Source organism: Columba livia, chromosome 21, assembly GCF_036013475.1.
Source record: "Columba livia isolate bColLiv1 breed racing homer chromosome 21, bColLiv1.pat.W.v2, whole genome shotgun sequence".
NCBI classification, from domain to species: domain Eukaryota; kingdom Metazoa; phylum Chordata; class Aves; order Columbiformes; family Columbidae; genus Columba; species Columba livia.
In genome coordinates, this window is record NC_088622.1 from 1,634,568 (window position 1) to 1,655,344 (window position 20,777).

The window sequence follows — 20,777 nt, forward strand, 5'->3', positions numbered from 1 at the left end:
ATGTCAGACACCGCAAGGCGTACTGACAGAGTACCACTGGTTACTAGTTCTTTCTGTCAAAAAGTCACTCTCTAAACTAAAAAATACAGCTTTCAGGGTTTCTGATAAACTTCACAGGATAAAAGCATCACTGTTTGAAAATACTATTTTTTTCAGGGGTTAATATGAGGATTCATCATTATCATATTAAGTCAGCAGCAAAATTAATCTAGCAGTTCGCTTCGCTAATTCTGAAATACACAAGTTTGAGCACAGAACTGAATTACAGGTCTGGTCCTGTTATTTTAGTATTTTTGTGAGAACTTGACGCAATGAGCAAGATGGATACTTGCAATTTCAAAGGGCAGAAGCAATTTGGCAAGCGACAGGCCCACGTACAGCATCTGAGCCACGCAGCCGTTCACGCAGTCACTGCTGGGAGCAGCAGTGGCTGTAACGAGGGTGTGTTGTGTTGTGTGTCTCTCGCAGAACGTGGAGTTCAGTTTTGACAACCTGCCACTCCTGCGGCAGAAGGGATTCGCCATCGACTCTGTGAAAGGAACCGTTGAGTGTGGGCAAGTAAAGCGCATCGGTGTTTCTTGGGTGCCACCTGCTGATTTTTGTGTAAGTCACAGTTGCAGAGCGTCTTGCTGCTCAGACTGGCAGTGTGTGTGGCAGCTGTTGGCACCGGCTTGTAGGAGCAATTGAAGATGTCAGCAGTACAGACTGCTTTGACATATTAGCATGACAGAACACACGTAGTTACCAAAGGGGTATAGGCTGATATAAACACGGATATGAGAAAAAAAGCCAGGAACAATGTGTGTGGTTTGGAGGCTTGCTACCTCACCACAAACTTCATTCACCTGTGTGATGAAAACAAGTGTTAGTCACTTGCATCTTACGGAACTTTGAATAACTGCTTACAGGTCGCTGCACTATAGAGCAAAAAAAGGCCAAAACGCTGCTGGTGTTCAGTAAAAACCACAGCTTTGCTCACACCAAAGTGAGCTTTTTAATGCCCCCTGTGCAGGAAAACCTGCAGTCCTGCTGGCACAGAACCAAGTGTATTACAGAGTCTAGCTGTGAGGTCCAGGCATCTCTACAGGGCTGTGATTGCCCTTCCTGATTCATCTTCCTGGGCATTCATGGAGAATAAAAGAACTTACTCCCCTGCTTTTTGTTGTGAGCTCTGTGTGGGATGGCAGAATGAGTGACTTGTTACAAAATTACAAGATCGCTGCCATCACATGCAGAAAGAAGGCAGTAGAGTTCCTGGCATGATGTACCAAGTTGACATCGTGCTTCTTGGTAACTGCTGGTTGTTACACAAGACTTAACGCAGCTGATGGCTAACGGGATCCGTTTCTTTCCCAACCCTTCCTGCAGCGTACTCTGTTGCTGTGCCCAGTTGTCATGGTTGTAATGTGGTGACGATATCTGTAGCACTCTGGAGATAGAATGCTTAGTCATTGCTACTTTACTTACTGCAGTATGAGCAGTGCGTGAAAATATTAATATAAAAGCCAACACAGTGGGAAGAGAGGTAATCCACAGCTAGAGCTTACAAGGAGATGTAAAATACGTAGTTTAGAACTTCGCCAACTATTCTGTTCTATGTACAAAAAACACAGGTTGCTTTTATGTGTGGATTTTTTTATAGGCTGATGACCCTCTGCTTGTGACAGCTCTCCTGACCCTAAAAGGTGACATTAATGAATCCTACCAAGTCCTCTTCATGGCAAGAGTTGTGTCTGCATATACTCCCACTGAGTGAGGGACCCAAGCTAAATGGAAAGGAAGATGGAGGCTGATATCACTGTGAAATCATTTGATCTCAGCTGAAACATGGGAAGATTTTGAGATCGTTGCAAATACGTGACAGAAGCGGGAATGAAGGTGACGTGTAATATTTCTGCTCTTTCCCCACAAAATCCTATGTAAACTCTGGTTCCGCTAGTTTTATTTTCAAGCGGACCCTGTGACAATCTTGTGGTAGAAGAAAGAATTGAGGGCCCAAGTAGATAGATCTGCTGTCAATCTCATTGTCTTCCAAAGGTGCATATTCCCTCAGGAGGACGAGTGGCTTTTTCACACCTATGTAGGTTAGTTTCAAACAATGTATCTTTTTCCAGTTTCAGATGGATTTTAATAGATTTGGAAAATCCTTGGGTTTTCCCTCTTAAGACTGAATAAAGCTTCTTATTCAAATCTCCTTCAAATCATTTGGGCTGTCATTTTTACAATGCACTCTGAAATCTTCCTGATGACACGTGATCAAGGCGAAAATAGTGACCATGCTGTTCACTGAGTCACTGGGTGTGATTACACACATACCCTAGATCATGGCTGTCCAGGAACTTTGTGTTTCTACATTTGCTTTCCTCTCAATCCTGACAAAGAGTAGATTTCTGCATGTTACAGGGGAAGCTGGAGTTTCCTGCAGGTATAACTTCTGTCAGGAAGCAGTCAAGCTAGTTGGACTGCAGGAAAAAGCAGTACAGCAACTGTCACAAGAAACAGTATTTTAACTTTCCTTTTACAGAGGAAGCTTGTACAGCTGATGAAGAGGGGCTCCTTGTTTTTCCAAGGACAGCATGTTTGATCTATTCAGATCTGTTCTCATTTAATAATGGATCGAGTGGCTGTGAAGTTACTTAGCTCTCGAGTCTAAAGCACTCGGGCTGCTGAAGCAAGAGCCAGTGGTGGCGGGAGGAGGCAGGGCTGGGAGGGGGTGGCGGTGCCAGCCAGGGACAGCTCTGTGCTCATGAGAGGCACTGAGTATTCCTGCCGGCACAGCTGCGGCAGCTGGGTTGAAGTTGACAATTACGTTTGTGTGGTGATTCTCTTACAGTCCTTGTAGCCCCAAAAGGGAGATTAAATATCATTAAAACCAGTTAACAGTTATCTAATGATAAGGAAGTTTTCAGAATGTAAGGAAGGGCACTGCATGGTGGAGTGGAAGGTTTATTTCAGGCAGTTAATTTGCGGGCATCCATTATGCGAGGATCCTTTGGTTTTTAACTATTGGGAACAAAAAACTTTCAAATTTGGATCTAAATGCAACCATACACTTAGCTCTATTGCAGTTTTACTTTAATAGGAAAGCAATTCATATCCATGTATGATCTTTATAATCCTTAAAAGCTATGCTGAGGTCACTTCTGAAACAGAAAGGAAATGAGATAATAAGATGTATGTGGCACTTGTACTTATTAATACATGTTCTGCTTATCCAGTGACTTCAGGGATTGCTTCACATTTACAAATGCAGCTTTTCCTCAATGAGCAATGGTCTTGCGCCCCTGAGCAGTGCTGTGGGATAGTACTTTAGTCACTGTGCCACGTGCCATTACTGACCCTTGAAACACCGTTTTTGAGCTTCATGGAGCAAGTGTTGCAAATGTCATCTGGAGAATGGTCTGTCAAACCTGGTACTTCCAAGCTGTTGTGTCCATCGTTGCTCCCAATGTCATAACCGCCCCTGGTGTATTGGAGCTTCTCCATACTTCTTACAGAAGAAACTTCTGGCAACCCAAGTCCAAATATGTTCTTCTCCTGTTGCATTAAAATAAATCCTTGTATTTTGTCCCATTCTCATTATTGAAGGACCATGTACATGCAGCCATGCACACAACTCTGAGGTTATAAGGGACCTTGACAGGTATGTCAAAAAGCTATTTGTTTTTACTCAACTTTCCTGTTTCTTCTCCAGTTGCAATCTGTAACTTCTAGCAAGTCCTAACTATTAAAGAGGTTGGGGAGCTTTTTAACACTATGGGCTACATACAATCCATTTAAAATAGCTAAACTCCAGCCCAAAGAGAATTGCAAGAAAGCTGTGCCTTAGAGGTGGGCCAGATTGCTAAAATGAACACTATAATCCCAGCAATGAAAACTTTCTCCATGAAATTTCTACTGAGGAGTATCAACAGCGGGGTGTCAGGATAATTATGTGCAAGATAACCACAAAACAACACACAGGCATTATAACTGAATTTCTGCATTTGAAATGTTGGACATCATTACATTATTTTGGAGCAAATCAATCTTCAGAGGGCAGCCATTTGTGTTCCATATATTTTAACAAGACTGTTTTTACAAAGGGAAGTTATCTGCTTTTCCAAACTTTTGCTTCTTTCTAATATTTTTCATACCGAGTTTCTCATTTCTTTTTTATTTCTCCTTCACAGTCTCTGACACTGCACGGGCACAGGCTGTGTGTTCCACTGCTAGCATACCCGGTAGCTTAGCTTAAGAACAGCATTGGCTGGCAGTCCCAAACCGCTTCAGGCACCTCTCCGACAGCTGGATTCTCTCCATTCTGGTTCCGTTTGTATCATCCTCTGAACTTCACGGCCGGATGGGAGAGCGGCTGGCCCGAGGGGCTCCCATGCGGGGCCAGGGCGGGTAAACGCAGCGGCTCTGCCCCGCCTCGCCCCGGCTCCCTCCCTCCGGAGCGGCCGCTGGGACAGGCGGGTCAGCCCGTCCCTCGGCGGGTCCGGCCGTGCGCCGCTCCCATGGCGGCTTTGCTGCCCGAGTGGCCGTGTGGGCGGCGGGGGAGCCGAGCGGAGCCGAGGGGCGGCGGGTGTGCGGGACGGCCGGTGTGCGGGGTGGCCGGTGTGCTGCGTGGCCCTGCCCGGCGCTCGCCCCCGCCGGGTGCGCCGCTCCCTCTGGTACCGCTTGCTTGGTCACGGCCCCGCGTGATGAGTGCGGGTTATTTATTGAGCAGCCTGTGCACGGGGACACAGCTCGGGGCCTCCCCGGCCGCTCGGTGTCCCCTTTCAGAGCCTCGGGCGCTCCGGCCGCTCGTCCTTGAAGAAACTCCAGTTGTCGCGCTCGCCCTGCGGCTCCGCGGCGTCCGGGACCCGCTGTGACCGCACCTGCGGCCGCCAGGACCTCGCACCGCTGCGCAGATGTGCCACATCGACCTGGTGCTTCTCTTTCGGCCGCTTGCTTAGCTGATTTTTCTTTTTTTCCCTTTCCTCGGGATCGCTCTGTGCTTCTCAGAGTAACTGCAAAAACTCTGATCAGTAAGTATCAAAAATTTTCAAATGTCTGTTACCAAAGCTGTTCCCATCGTGATTGAGTGACATTATCAAATCAGAATGATGACTTCTGACAGCCATCCATGACTGCTACTTTTTTATCTCTAAGATCATTACCAACTCACAAATTTGACTTGGCTGGCTGTGCTCTGTAGACTATTTCAAAAAGACTCTGGAGTGTCATCTTCTGAAAATTCAGTTTGCAGATTCTCTTCTGTGGCCAAAAGTGTTGTTCTATTACGTGAAATCCACTGCATGCAATGCACTACATACGATACTGCTGTGACAGCTGCACTCCTGCAATGTAATAGAAGCTGCCCTCCTTTTTTTTGTACCATAAGGAGATCTGAAAAAACATTTCTGGTTGCATTGGAGCTATGAAAAAGTAATTTAAAAATAACTGGGGGAAGCAGGCAGTTGTGTTAGGCTGGCATTTCAGACAGGCCTGTGGCATTAGGTACTTTATCTCAGTTAACTTTAAATAACTCCGACACATTTTCTGAGAATCCACCATGTGTAGTTCTCTCTCCTAAGCAGCAGTAAACTACTACTTTGTAAAAACATTTACTGACTCAGAAGCCAACTTTTCAGTGGCATTACCTGCATGTTCTCAGCTGGAGTAATTTTACAACTATGAGAACAGTCCTCCGAAACTAAATCTAAAGGGGTTTTGCTCTGTAATCTTGCTGATTGCTTTCCCTTTTTCACCTCAGAAATCGTGTGGAATTTATTCCGTGTCATACACTCGCTGTTTGACTGTAGATATTTAAATCGGTGAATCATCTTCCTTCACAGATGCCCTCAGAACATGTCTAATTGGACAAGTCTGTGGTATATCTGGTAAGTTTATTATTAATCTTACTAACCCAGAATAATTTGAATGTTATTATGAACAGTAATTGCAGTAAGGTAATGGAAACACTCTTCTCAGGATGGAGGAAAGGGTTTCTCCTCAGTTTTACGAGTGCTACTAGTGGGACATATTCCACGTGAGACCACAGGGGGATAAGGTGTCAAGCCAGGCGCAGCATTTGCCCAGGGATATGTCATCTTTCCTTTCCAAGTACACGGCAGTGTGACTGTAGGGCTTGTTTGTTCATCCTAAATAGACAACCCAGCTGGACGCAGCGGCAGCTGCACAGCATGGACTTGCTGGAGTTCCGCTCTGCGGTGCCTAACGCACGGTCCTCCGCTCTCTCCCTTTCACGGGACAAGAGATAGTCAGCTTACAGCGCTGCGTTTTCACTCTGAGCTACAGATTATAAACCTGTTTACTGGCTGTTCAAACGACTGAAAGGGGGAGAATAGTGATAAGTAAAAGGTTAAACTCTTGTCACAAGCGGATTTGTATTTTTACCTAATGCATGCATTATAGGCATCCTAACGTTATTTTCATAGTTTGCGTTCTGTCAATATATAGATGTTGATGGTAGTATGCAGAGTGAGTTGGTTACTTTTAGCTGTCATTCAGTCTGGACTCATTTTGGTTGATATTCTTTGCTTTCTTAGAACGTGTTGATATACAGAACTGTTTAAAAATACATAGTTACATAAAATATTTTAAGAAGGCTTCTGTTCTCATTTATGAATATAGGTCCTAGACTTGTGAAAATTGGTGTTTCCCTTCAAGTCCATACCCACTCTTGCTGTTGAATGTGAAGCCATTTTATTGCCTAAAAGCTGAAAATACAGCCAAAGACAATTAACTTTATGGGAGCTATGAGCTGGAAGGGTTTGTACTGATGGCCAGTAGTACTTAAACTTGTGATTAAGTGTTTACGATCCAACTTTCTAATTTAGAATCCAGCACCAATTCACAACTACACCTAGGAAGTTTGGCTTGTCTTCACCCATTTAGAGGGAAATTATGTTCAGTTCCGGAAGAAGTAAAACAGAAGCAATGAAATGATGGCATTCTCCCTCCTCTAAGGTTGATCTTGCTGACGGTGTTCCTGCTCCTGCTCTGTGGGATCACAGCAAGCTGCATCAAATGCTGCTGCCGGAGGAAGAGGCCTCCAGTTGAGAGCTTCTCGAGGCACCCCCACGATCTGACAGCGACCGACAGTGAAAGCACTGCCCACAGCACAGTCACCTGTGAGTATCTGGGAGTCAACTATTCAACAGGGATTTGTTACTGAACGTGTGCCTGGAATTCTGTGTTTAGCTCTTGCAATGACAGGGACTTTCTGATGTCCTCCCAGAACAACTTCTAGCCCCATAGCGCGGGCAAGAGAGATAAAGGGAGGTCATCAGGGCAACACAGGGAGTGCAGAAGGTAAGCAGGATTTAACACCAGAGAGGTTAAAATAAAGTTTGCAGTGGGTTAACCTCTTGTGTGTCATCTCCCACATCTGTTCTTATTGCCATTACCTTATTTTCTAAACTTTCCTGCCCACCTCGCTGTCCAGCTATTCCATCCAAAGTTCTCTCTAACATGAGTTGTTGACAACTGTTCATGTACGAACCCGACTGAAACTACCTCTGTTACACCACACATGTACTAGGTCAGCTATTTTGTAATAATTACTGGATGATGATATGCAGAGACATTTTCTCTTCTGACTGCTCTCTCTTGGAGAATGTATAGATTCCATCACAGGTAATTCTATACTGACAGTTTTTAATACATAGTGCAGATGTTCTGAGACCACAAAAATGAGTCCATAATTTCTTGGAAAAAGGCAGGATTAGCCCTTTATATATCAGCGTTCCATGCAAGTGTTTAATTTTTTAAAAAATTCCTTTTCTTCCCAGCATACAGCTCATTGCAGTACCCTCTGAGTGCTCCTCTTCATTCGATATTTGTGGATATGGATAAGATTATCGTGTCCCCTCCAGCTTACAGCCTCTATGCAATGGAGTTGCCACCTTCTTATGATGAAGCTGTCCAAATGGATAAACAACACATTGAAGTAGCACAGATAAACCAGAAACTCAATGACATCCCTGGACAGGTGTCACCAGGTGAGCTGAATCCCAGCCAGTATTCACCTGATAGAATCAACGGAGACCCAGCGACACAGGAAAATTCAGAAAATTCCGAACATGAAACACAAGGACAGCCGCAGCTCTGAGTCATTTCAGATGAGGAATAAAGGAAGGGGAGGACTGTGAGAGTTAAAGAAGACATGAAGAGTTTGGATTTTATAGGCAGATTATGATGGAAAGATGTTTCCTTTCATGCCCTTGTAATGATCTGTCAGTTAGAAGAAATGTTTTCTGTGACTGCTGTAATCTCCTGGTAAAGCTTCTTCAAGGATATGAAATGAAGTAAAAGGGCAGCAGTTTAAAAATGTCTGTAAAAGTGGGACATGAATGCTTGTTCATCTCTTTAGGGGCGATTCTTCATGAAGCACTGATAGCAAGGGTAACTGCTATGCATCATTTTAAAACTGGGAGTCAATTACAGCGTTCTCAGCCCAAACAAAAATATGGGCTCTGAGAGGCCCTTTTTTAAATGACAGTTCTTTCCCTTTCTTGCCCCTCCCATATTCCAAATAGTATTAGTTTTGTCCACTGCTGAGTAGTGATTTTCTCTGGATCCACTTCAAGGTGCTAATTTGTCCCTTTAAGAACATGGGCAATCAGATTGCTCATCACTATGGGATTATCTACGGGGTAAAAGCAGGAATGAAAGCATGAGCGCTAGGTGCTGCTAACAAATGTAGCGTGAAGTGGGGAGTGTTAGGTCAGAGTGAATGTCGACGGACCTTCTGCTAACAAGAACATGAGTGATGGTGTTCATTTTTGCTGAAGTTGCTTTGGTAGCTGTGAAAAAGGGTTACCTTCTGGAAATATTGAGCTGTCTGTCATTAATAAGCAGTAGAAGTGGTGGGCACAAAATCTTGCACAGCTTTTAAAAGACTATTCTCCAACAAACATTACAGCAAGAACTACCCTAGAAACGAGCACTAATGATTTAAAAACTAAGATCTCTCTGCCAGCCAACAGGACTGAGACTAGAATTTCTGCTACACATCCATAATGTGTGAGCTGTTCATGAGTCCGGCTCCCTAGAGAGGGGTTGGTTCTATATTTAACTTGCATATAGCTTACTGTGAGGGTTGCACGGAAAGATTGGTTTAATAACTCTGCTTCTCTTCTATCTCTTCTCTGTCCTCCTTAATTATATTTCTCCTGTTTTATTCTCTCCTCTGTTTTCTTTTTCTGTGTCAAGATGGAGACTAGGCATAACCCAGGGTGGCTATTTGGATGTTGCTAGCTGGAAAAGCAAGATACACCCAGTCTTGGGTGTCTCCAAGTCACAAATATAGCAGATATTTTTTTATTTATTGACCTTTTCCCTTAGAATAGTCCTCAGAAACAAACCCTATGCCTTTCCAAACAAGAAATATCTGTTGGAGGGAAATGGCTGAGCACTCACTCACTAATAGAAACAGGAATATAAACCAAGGCAAATGAAATGGTGACTGACACAAGAGGGCAGCCCTTCACTTTGCAGTGTATTGCATTAAATCACCACTGGGAACAGCTTTGTAAGAGACAAGCCTGTGTTGCAAAGAGGCGAGGGAACTTCTGAGCTGGAACTGAATTTCCATTTCTGTACGTAGAAAGCATAGTGAATAAAGCGCTTAGTTTTTTCCCTGACTTGGTAGGAAGAAGGGCATAATCTGGTGCGGATTCAGAAATTGTTAGCTGGGTGTGGAGAGTGGAAGGAGGGAGACAGGACACAGATTTGACTGTAACTACAAAGCCTCACTTCCATAAGAAAGCAGGTTTAAAAAGAACACCAATTAGGAGACTTGGTCCCACAGCAGGTTGTAGGATCAGCTGGATAGAGGGTCTAAGAATTCTGTTTTGTCAGACTGGTGTTTTTTCACCATCGCTAGATCCACTCAAGTCTGATTAAAGCCACACAAGCTTTGTGACATCTCTAAGGGAAAAGCCCTTCTCTGTAATTACCCACAGTGCATTTTTAATTGTGATTTGAATTCGGTGCTCATTTGGCACTGTTCAGCATGCAATTTTTCTTCCCTCTTTTTTCCAAAATGATTGTTTTGCCAGTTATTTTCTGTGAGTTGCTGGCTGTGTGGAAGAGCCTATGATGGGGAGCTGTGCTGCTGGGAAGCTGGTGCTTACATCACTGTCAGCAGCCTGCAGTCCTGTCTCTCTCCTCTCACACACACACACTCATCATGAGCACTTGTGCTCAGAAGGAAAATGCAGACTTGGAAGTAAATTGCCTCAATAATTCATAGGCTTTATAGCCCGGAGCAAATTATACCTTGCCTCTGTCATGAAATGCAGGTTGCAAATCCCTTTATAGCCAAGCTCGTTAACAATATAAGTAAAGTGGTACATCTATAATGGCTTTTATAACAGATGCATTATAATAGTTAGAGAGTATTAAGTGGTAAACCTGCAGCATCCAGAGTGAAGCATCAGTAGGGTCTGGATACAGTAAGTCAGAGAAAAAACATTTCTTACTTTGCCTTGCAGTTGCCTTTGTCTGCCTTGCTGCCCCTAAACAGCTTAGAAGGTTTGGTTTCTTTGAGTTCTAATTGCATTTCACCTTTATCAGATGCAGCTTTTGAGGGAAAAGAATCTCTGCTGTTGCCAGTACTGTGGATGTGCAAAACCTGCTCACTTATGAAATAAAATAGCTCTCGCAAAACTACTTCCCAGATTCTTGCTCTTAGCTGTCTTCTGGCTCCAATTTTAATCTTCTTTACCTGTTGGAACTATTTTTGCTTAGGGAGACATTTACTAATTTTGCTGCAAATAGCAGAGGTTCTTTCCTTTACCCACAACTAAAACTCTAACTGAGAGAGAGGACTGAATCATGTTCAGAGCAGCCTGTGAAAACAAAGTATCATGGGGGAATTGTGCTCTATAAAAATGGAGAAGACAATAAATGTTTTATGAAATATTACATCCTAAGGTTAAATCAAATGCACAAAAAAAAGCTTAGGTGCACAATCACATCACTGGGAAAACACTTTGCTCTGGCCAGTCAGAATTTAGAATATAAAATGCCAGAGCTCTTTTTATCTTACTGGGGAAAAAAGGGGCTGTAGAAAAGAACACACACTTCCAAAGATATTTTACATCCTTTTAGAACAGGGGAATCTAGAGAAGAAACTCCAGCAAAACAAACTATGTGAGATTTAGAAATAGCCTCTGGACTTCAGGTGCCTAACCCAGTCATCATTATAACATTCCTGACTAGAGGAAGAAACAGAGGGGAGAAAATTTAAAAGACAGGCCCAGGATCAGTGTGAGATACCCGATGAGGAGTCTTGTGATAGCAGCTCATCTTGCAAGATTGCCGACCTGTTATGGGTCAAATGTCCTGACAGATAGTACCTCAGCTATAAACATGAAAAAGAATGCTACTTTTTTGTCAGTCTGTACAAGCAATTAATTGTTATAACTTTGATTTCTCTCTTGCTGAAAGTCAGCCTTTGTTCAGTCATCTTTTGGTCTAGTTCAGAAGTCTCTGTAGTCTGCTTTCCACCATCCCCACATTTATGAGATCAGCTTAGGCAAGAAGCTTTGCTCAGCTCCACGGGGCAGGAATTGTCATCATTTCACCCCAAACAGCACTGGCCAAGCGGCTGCATCTCCTGGCAAAGGGCAGTTGTCAGAGACACCAGTGCTCTGTGAAGAAGGTAAAAGGAAGCTGTTCTGCACCGCACATAAAGTCACTCCAGCTCTTTTTAAAGGCAATATAATTGTGATTATTTTTACGGCCTTCTGGTTAGCTAGCTGAGTATGCCGTGCGTATTAATATTTGTAGAACTTGTCCCTCCGCTTCTGCTATTCCGGCTAAACTGCATTCTTCCACGAGATGGCATAAGTGAGCCTAACAGGCCTATGTCAATGGCAGCTTTTCAGACACGGTGCTGGAAGGCAACACGTATGAAGTCAATTCAATTTTGTGGGAAGATTATTTGGAGGAAAAAAAGTTATACACTTTTATTCCTTACTTTCAAATTGCACATATAGCACAGACTTTTTCATCTTGATAAAAGGTCGACCACAGCTGCTGTAAAACACTTAAATTCAACTGACTTGGGCCATAGAGGAAGTAAAAATGTGTATGTTCTGCGATTTTCACTATAACATTAAAGAAGAATCCTATGGTAATGGGAAGGGCTATCTTTCAGTCAAGAAGCGTCCTGAAGTGTGACAGAGTCCAGCTTTACCACAGATATTCTAGGCATCTATACACGTACCGCTTTCAATGTCTTTGCCTCTATTTTCCATTGGTAAATAATTACAGAATCACAGAAGTTGGAAGAGACCTTTGGACATCACCCAGTCCAACCCTCCTGCTCACTGGGGAGTCACTAGAGCAGCTTGCTCAGGGCCTTGTCCACCCTGGCTTTCAATTCTCCAAGGATGGAGATGCCACCACCTCTCTGGGCAACCTGTTCAAGTGTCTGACCAACAAAAAGAAAAGTAGGGGGTTTAATATTTGAGTGGAATTTCCTGTAGTTCTGGTTGTTCCCAGTGCTTCTCACCCTGTCAGTGGGTGTCCATTGAGAAAAGTCTGTCTCTGTTTTCTTTAAGCCTTCCCATCCGGTATTTATACACACCGATAAGGTCCCTCCTGAACCATCTCCTCCTGAGGCCAAAGAATCCCAGCTTGCTTGTCCTCTCCTCATATGTCAGATGCTTCAAACCCTTAATCATCAAAATATTTGATCTCCTATTTTGTCAACTTGTCTTTATCATTCAGGAATTTCACCTGGATTTAAGTGTGATATTTGTGCTGGCCTAGAATAAACAGTTGCATAAAGCAGACCATGGGAAATATTGTGCAAGCTGTTCACCTCCTCACACTGTGCTGGCAGGCTGCAGGCTTCACTGGCGCTACCTGTGCAATGTTTATTATTGCACTACTGCACTACTTACACTGACATTGCATCACCTCATACAGTGAGAGTTCAACACAAGCTCGTGATTACCATGGTCAGCTCAGTATGCTGCTGATTTGTGTCACAACAGTAAAACTGGCAAGATGAAATCAGACAAGGAGTGGAGGAAAGAGAGGAGCTGCATCTGCACGAACTCTTTAATCAGAAATGGATAGGCTGCTTGAAAGCAGGAAAAGTAAATTCAATCTTCCTACTGCTTTGCATGGTGCTTTTGAGTAGAAGATGCTATATAAATACCCCTCCTGTAGGACAACATGCTTTAGAAGTACAGGAAATGGCCTGGATTAAAAAAAGAGCATAAGGAATAATGGTCTTCCAGGCCAGAAAAGGAAGAGATATTTCCTTTCTCTAGTTTATCTCATTATCACCAACAAGAAAACCATTTTTCATAGAGCATGCCCTTGCTCCCGCAGGTTTCAATCAAAATGGTTATGGACAAAAAATATTTGCCCTTATTTTCTTATGTGAATTGTAGCTAGTGGTGCTATAAACCCACTGCTCAGTGCTATCCTATAATAATAATAAAGAAAAATCAAAGTTTCTGATCAACTCCTACCTCTTTATTTCCCACTATATCCCACTATTGTAGGTGCAAAACTTATTTATTCCCCAGAATCTCTAAGCTTTCATGGATGTGCAAGACACCAGGTAACACAGGCTAACTTCATTAAACAACAGGAAAAAAAAAATCAGGATAAGGATAACTTAAGCATCTGGGGGATTAGTTTGGTGACTTCTTCATCCATTTATAATTACAAAACATAAAACTGCAAGTGTGAACATGTGTCTAATCAGTTGATAGCTCTATTACATACAGCCCTTCTTACTTCTTTTTTGTGTGCTTAGACCCAGTCCTTTCAGATGGCCAGTTGGTGCCTGTTGCTTTTGTATCTCAGTTTGAGCAGTCATTTACCCACGTACCCATGATTAAATCTTCATAAGTCTGAGACAACATTCAGAGAAATGAAACTAAAAAAAGAGGGAGTTTCTTATTGGTCTGGAGATGGGGTGGGCGGTGGCAACTGCTAGGTCCAAAAACTACATTGTTCTTTATGAATTTACAGAAACACATGAATCCTTAACCACAGGTGTGGATGCAGAAGGGGCTTCAAATCCTGCATGTCTGCAGTTTTGGTGATTCATGTCTTAAGCTGCTGCTGCATTGTCTTGAATTCAGGGAAGGCTCCAGTGTAAAATCTCTGGCACAGGAAGTTCAGCTTCCTCTCCAGATTTCCTTCCTCCACGTCCTTCTATGCAGAATAGCAGGGAACATGTTAAAGTCTTGCCCGTGCTGAGTGAAAACTCTTGTGACTGTAGAGCCGTCATGCCTATACGCAAATATTTAAACCCCAGTATAGAACTATGGGGACATGAAAAACTTGAAATTGACTAATCTGATCGTAAAAGTAAATGAAATTCAACCCAAAACTTCACATTTTATACAATGAGAATTACATTCTCTTCTTATATTTCGAATACTATAAGGTGTTACTGATAGGAATTTTTTCCAGGTTTGTTTTTTATCTAAGGTGTTCTTTCTAAATCCCTTGCAAGCTAAATTACCTGTAGGTACATTATAACGGTAGCCCATAATCCATTGCAGAATCAGGATCTTTGCTGACAAGTGGTTTGAGATTTGGGATGTTTACTGTAACTGAATCCCAGAGGTCATGAGGAAGCTCTTTTTGTGTTTTAGAAGGCTCACCCCACCTTCTTGTTCAAATGACATGAATTTTCAGGGATATGAGAAGTGTAGACCTTCGCTGCAAGTTCTTTCATTCTTAGCAGCAGCTGAACAACAAGGTAGATCGGGGTCCTAAACGCTTACACTTTGACTCCGTTAGCTTGGTTTTTGGCAACTCCATTTCATAAAGAAATTTCCTCCTTTCTGCTCTTCCCATGTTCCTCATGAATTTCTGATACTAATTCCTTTTGCTCCAGTGAGTAAGGAAATGCAATATGCACGTCTCTCTCGGCATCGCCGTATCACTTAGCCCGCTCAGGTTGTGGTTTAACGTACCATTAGAACCAATTTTCTCTTCTTGTTTTTTATGCAGTGCCTTCCTGTGCGGTACTGGCACAGCAGGGAGTACACACAGATAAACCCACACAAGGCGGGACCCGATGACTGGTGATTCTTATTGCTTCTCTCACAACTTCATGCCCAGCTGGGTCATTTAACCATTTTGTATCATCAGTACCCCCAAGCTCTTAGGGCCGCTTAAACAGCAGCCTATGTTGACATGTGGTCTATGAATGACCCCTATGCAATGTATATAACATTCACACAGATTTTTCTGGAGCTGTCTCTGAAATAATAAGGCGTCTTTTGTTCTTTGAGTTCTCTTCCGTGGCAAGGACAGAGTGGCTGGGCTGAATTCAGCTGCTAATTTTGCTTGATATGGATGATGGAAATCTACCTATTTTTCAGACTGTCTTTCATCACTGTATTTTGCTCAGTCCCAGTACATTTTCCCAAATAAATACTTAATTTTGAAGTACAGGATGTAACTGTTATTGAGTTTACTCATTTTATTACCTATTGCGATTAAATTAATGACTACTGAACTTTCTAAGCATGCCTTTTCTGTATCACAAATAGGCTTTGTTTGACTAAACACAGATTCCAACATTTGGTAGCTGCTTTGCTGGGACACACACATGTGCCTGCTTTCTGAAACAGCTGTGTCAAGGATGGAAGAATGTTCTGTAGGAATCTGACCCATACCTAGGTAAGCAAATTCTTTGTTGTATTTGGGGGTATTTCTCTAGGCAATCTTAACTGCAGATCTCTTGTGGAAAGTTTAGTAGCTAGGCTGAATTCTCACTGTGGATACCTCCAGGGTATGAGTTGTTTTTCTGTTAGTTGCTCAGTAAGACAATGATCCCCTTGAGGAAAGTCCCTTTAAGTGAGGAAATATTAGGCTTTAAGCCTTTACTCAAACGGTTTAATCAGCATTCATACCACTGAAATGTCACTTAAAAGATTACTTAAAGGAATACCTACAGGTGTGTAGTATGGTGTGTGCACACTGTAGAATCTGATCTCTAAGATTATAATAACGATGTCCTTTGTTGCTATTATAGCTGCAGGATAGGTGTCCATGCAGGAAAACATACTTCCATTTCCTTGCTTCTAAATATCTGCATACCTACTCCTTCAGTTCCACCTCAGCTCTGAGCGACCTATGCTCAGTACAGGATATGAGATATTGAAACAGATATTCATGCCCTATTTTCTATTCTCCCCTGTTCCCAGCAATGTTTGCTGTGATTCAAGCCACCGCAAAGCCAGCTGTGCTTGTTCCACGCCCCTACAGGATTTCACCATGTTGTAAAGGTATCCATTGGCTCAGGCAGGGCAGCCTCTCTGCCCAAAGCACCAAAGGACTTCTAAAAGCCAGGCTATGGCTTGCAAAGTTCAAACGTACAGCAAAAAACACAAACTAGTAACACACGTTTGAATATGAAGGAAAAACAGAACATGACCTGAGTGGTAGTGGCTAAATAATGTCACACAGTTATGCATCAGTCTCTTATGTCTAAGACAACAGAAGTGATATTTTTTGACTTTGCAAAATGCTTCAAGGTATGCTACATCTAACAGTCACACTCATGAACTAGGTAATAAATTCTCATGATTGCTGAAGTCAGACATGCTTATGGCGTTGATTTTCTTTTTTTGGAGAATTTTGAGAAGTGCTGATTTTCACCCTTTCTTTAGAAAGCATAATATATACCTCTCTGGTGACAGTTATTCTTTCAGAGTCCAGGAGTATCTTGAGTTACCATAAGAATCATGCAGTATATTTACTCCGAGAAAAATATGTGAACTTTGATTCCAACAATGCTGTAAGAATGCTATTGGTGTGCAAAAATTAATTACTTTCTAAGAAATTACAAAAATCCTGGCAAAACATTCAATAAAACATGAATACAGTGTATTTCTAAACAGTGTGCAATGGCAATTTCACTTGCAAATAAAACCTGCACTCATTAATACATTGGGACCAAGTTACATCCTCGTTCTTCTTGTTGAACAAGAACACCTCTTGGGACTATGCAATATCTGTGTTATCTTTTTGTTTTTGAACAAGACTTTCTACTCTTGCAGCCTTAGAAAAGCAGCAGCAGATGTCTTTTTATCTGTTACAGTGACAAAGATCTGATATGGCTGCCTCCAAAAGTACGGTAGTATGCAAAGTTCTGAGTGGCAGAGCTGCCTGCAAGAACAGGTGTTCCAGTAGCAGGGCAGGTATGATGGATTCTGGTTGGTTTTGTCATCATGTTTGAAACAGCTGAAGAAACCCACAATCTAGTGAAACTGCCTAAAGATTCATCTGGTTTGGTATGCTCTCTAGAAAGGGGTTAATATCAGCTGATTGAGAAAAAGGTGCAAGAAATTTTGCAACTGAGAACTATGGAGCAACCTGCTTGCAGGAGAGGTTTTCTTCAGACCTAAAGCAAGCAGCAGGAGAAGAACTTGTATTTTGCTTCAGCCGACCTAGGCCTAGCGTTTGTGGAAGCCTCAAGTTTGAGAAGTTTTGCTATTTTGTGAAATTGTCTGAGTTATATTTCCCATTTATTTTTTATTTTATTTTAATTTGATTTGGCTATGTTAGCTACCTCAAAGTGGACTAACAAAAAATCATAAAGATTTGGTATTGCTAATTACATATATATTAGCTCTTCAGGTATTAGCAGGTATTTTCAGTTGAATTTTTAGTTACAACCAATACAAACCAGATAAACTCATACATTGAATAAGTACTTGTTTCTGGTGATTTGCACACCCCTCCGCTAAATACTAGGACAATTTCTGTGTGTATCTGTATGCACAGACAAGAAGATTAAAAATAAACTTTAAAAATAAAGATAATTCACCTACAGTAGCTTCCAGCACAGAACCATATGAAGCCATCAGAATTAAACACCGTGTTGCATGCAGTAATGTGTGGTTCTTCGGAAAGATTTTTAAAACACATCAGAACTGATTTGTCCTGTGAGATTTACAAAACAACACAAAAAAACCCCACCCACCCCATCTGAAACAACCCTCCACCCTGTAAACAACCATTTCATCCTTCATAATCCCTCTTCATACCAGTAGCACAGCTACGTATCAATCAAGTTTTCACTGGAGAATAAGATGTAATTAAGTCACTGGATCAGAAACAGGAACCACTGCAACGGTTATATTTTTACAAAAGGATAGGTGTGGTGAAAGCATTAGTTATGTATACTCAGCATGTATAAGCACATTTGGCTGGTCCAGTTTCCTTACCCAAATTCCATGGATTTAAAGAGATCGCAGAGCACAGACCTGTGGAGAGAAATTCCCTTTAGTTCTCATAAACCAGAGAATACAGAAAAATTAGAATGAAAAAAAAAAAGCCTTAGGGATTCCTAGGAGAGGATAAGATCTATGTACTTTAAATAAAGAAACAAACCCAAACAATACAACCAAACCCAACAACTTTAGGTACTATAATGGTCCCACTATTAAAAGCATGTTTGAGAATTACGAGGAAAGAAAAGAATTTAAGTATTTGTATGATAAGGCACATGCAATGCAGAAAAGCATGCAATAGTTTACTATATAGTTAATTCATACAACAATTCTAGTCCAATAATAAATGATCCAGTGTTAGCTGAAATTTTTCTACAAAATCTCATGACTTAGGAATTTTCCTTAGAAAAACAAGGCTTTTTCTTTCTTTTTTTAAAAAAATCCTCAATGTATCACACTTCTTTTTCCCCTGATATAGTAGGTGGTCATTTTTTCCACACAAATCATGGTGTAACCCCAAAAGGGCATTTTAATCTCTGCATAAAAGCAATCTCTAGCTAAAAAGACCCATCACAGAATCACATAATGTCAGGGGTTGAAGGGCCCTGGAAAGCTCATGCAGTGCAATCCCCCCATGGAGCAGGAACACCCAGATGAGGTTACACAGGAAGGTGTCCAGGCGGGTTGGAATGTCTGCACAGAAGGAGACTCCACAACCCCCCTGGGCAGCCTGGGCCAGGCTCTGCCACCCTCACTGGGAAGAAGTTTCTTCTCAAATTTAAGTGGAACCTCTTGTGTTCCTGTTTGAACCCATTGCCCCTTGTCCTACCATTGGTTGTCACCGAGAAGAGCCTGGCTCCATCCTCCTGACACTCACCTTTTATATATCTGTAAACATTAATGAGGTCACCCCTCAGTCTCCTCTTTTCCAGCTCCAGAGCCCCAGCTCCCTCAGCCTTTCCTCACACGGGAGATGCTCCACTCCCTCCAGCATCTTGGTGGCTGCGCTGGACTCTCTGCAGCAGTTCCCTGTCCTGCTGGAACTGAGGGGCCACAACTGGACACAATATTCCAGGTGTGGTCTCCCCAGGGCAGAGCAGAGGGGCAGGAGAACCTCTCTGACCTACTGACCACCCCCTTCTAACCCACCCCAGGTACCATTGGCTTCCTGGCCACAAGGGCCCAGTGCTGGCTCATGGTCACCCTGCTGTCCCCAGCACCCCCAGGTCCCTGTCTACGATGCACATGCATGCATTTTTATTTCAGAGGTGGAGCAGAAATTATTTCTCCATGGTTACTGAACAGAATACATGCAATTTGGGACTATAATTCCAGAATCCTTTCATTTCAGTAAATTTGTTATTTGTAAATCTCAGGGCAAAGAATTAAAACTTTAGCACAACATACAGGTTATTTAAAAACATTTGATTATTACAAAACAAAGGCTTAACCACACCAGGATCTAATAGTTATTCATAACAAACAAACTGAAAAATAGCCAACCCACTTTCCTACAGTTTAATTGGCAAACCTATTATTTCTCTTAGTAATTACAGGTAACCACACCTACCTTCCCAGAAAGCATATGGCAAGTAACAGTTTGTTTTAAATTCTGGAGAAGGAAGCAACTACTGGGAGGAGAGTTTGCAGTGGTCTCCTAACTTTTTTTTTAGTTACTTTAATTACTATCTGTTCTTTCTGGGTAGGTTTTTCATTCACAATTAGCTATAATGCGGTAAGGTATTTTTTAGTTTTTATTGCAAACCTACTCGGGTAGTAATTTCACCTCTTGCAAAGTATGAACAAATAGGGGAAAAAAAACCCCAGATTTAGACCTGTTGATAGAACAAAAAGTGACACAATACTGTATGTATACTTACTTTTGACTATTAAGTAGTAATGTTTTAGTATGTGAGTGCTGGTGCGAAGTGATCCCATCTTGGCAACCTCCGTCCTGCCTGGCTTATGGGAGGCCTAGTCTGTATAAAATGCTTTTTGTTTTCTAATGTCCCCTTATTTTTTTGTTTGAATTGCTCTTTCCCACAATGCCTTCCAGAGCAGAGGTGGATGCTCATCCTGAAAGAATATTAAAAGAAGGCTCTGGAAACTTCGGCTGTGCAAGTACCCTTATAAGCAATGTTAAGAGAAGTAAGTTGCAAGCTGACTGAATTGTCATTCCTTGTCAAGATCCTGAGGGAAAGATGGTACTACAAAGGTATTTACTGCTTGCCAGTCTTCTTGTATGTTATGTTTTAACATCTCTGGCCTTCATCTCCACACTCACTCGTGCTCAGCAGTACAGAGTTCTTATATTCAACATTTTCCTGCTCTGGTGAAGGGATATCTGCTCCTTCTCCGAGCCCTGCTCTCTCTGGGAGATTCTCTGCATAAATAACGTTGTTTGTGGGGTTCTGTTTTCGGGTCTGTTTGGTTTTTTGTCTTTTGTTCATGCCAAGGCTTTTAAATACTTGTTTTTCGCCCTGCAGGGGCGGCCTGGGCGCGGCAGGGCAGAAGCGAAACCCCCGTTCCCCGCCCGCCCGCGGCCTTTGTTCGCGC

At 42.3% G+C, this 20,777-nt stretch overlaps 2 protein-coding genes and 1 long non-coding RNA gene across 7 annotated transcripts in view; 2 read left to right on the top strand and 1 right to left on the bottom strand.

The window, feature by feature from the left end:
* Positions 1-2,201, top strand: part of CFAP74 (cilia and flagella associated protein 74) — a 36,000-nt gene extending 33,799 nt beyond the window's left edge. For all 4 annotated transcript variants that reach the window (XM_065037364.1, XM_065037362.1, XM_065037365.1 and 1 more), the window contains 2 exons: positions 469-603; positions 1,643-2,201. In XM_065037364.1, coding sequence (XP_064893436.1) covers positions 469-603; positions 1,643-1,756 — 249 coding nt within the window. In that variant the 3' untranslated portion in view covers positions 1,757-2,201. The remainder of the gene's footprint in view (positions 1-468; positions 604-1,642) is intronic.
* Positions 2,202-3,966: 1,765 nt separating this feature from the next.
* Positions 3,967-20,721, bottom strand: LOC135575944 (uncharacterized). The gene is made up of 3 exons (XR_010467405.1): positions 20,102-20,721; positions 18,216-18,254; positions 3,967-4,994 (listed from the first exon to the last, which is right to left on the bottom strand). It is a non-coding gene; the product is annotated as an uncharacterized LOC135575944 (long non-coding RNA).
* On the top strand, positions 4,826-10,920 carry TMEM52 (transmembrane protein 52). Of its 2 annotated transcripts, XM_005514320.4 has the most exons (4): positions 4,826-5,012; positions 5,823-5,867; positions 6,958-7,121; positions 7,782-10,920. In XM_005514320.4, the coding sequence occupies exons 2-4, from the start codon at positions 5,836-5,838 to the stop codon at positions 8,099-8,101; spliced, it is 516 nt and encodes a 171-aa protein (XP_005514377.2). In that variant the 5' UTR covers positions 4,826-5,012; positions 5,823-5,835; the 3' UTR covers positions 8,102-10,920. The 2 variants fall into 2 exon arrangements, with proteins under 2 accessions (XP_005514377.2, XP_064893544.1); XM_065037472.1 differs by lacking the exon at positions 4,826-5,012 and having other exon boundaries at positions 5,761-5,867.
* Positions 20,722-20,777: the final 56 nt, after the last annotated feature.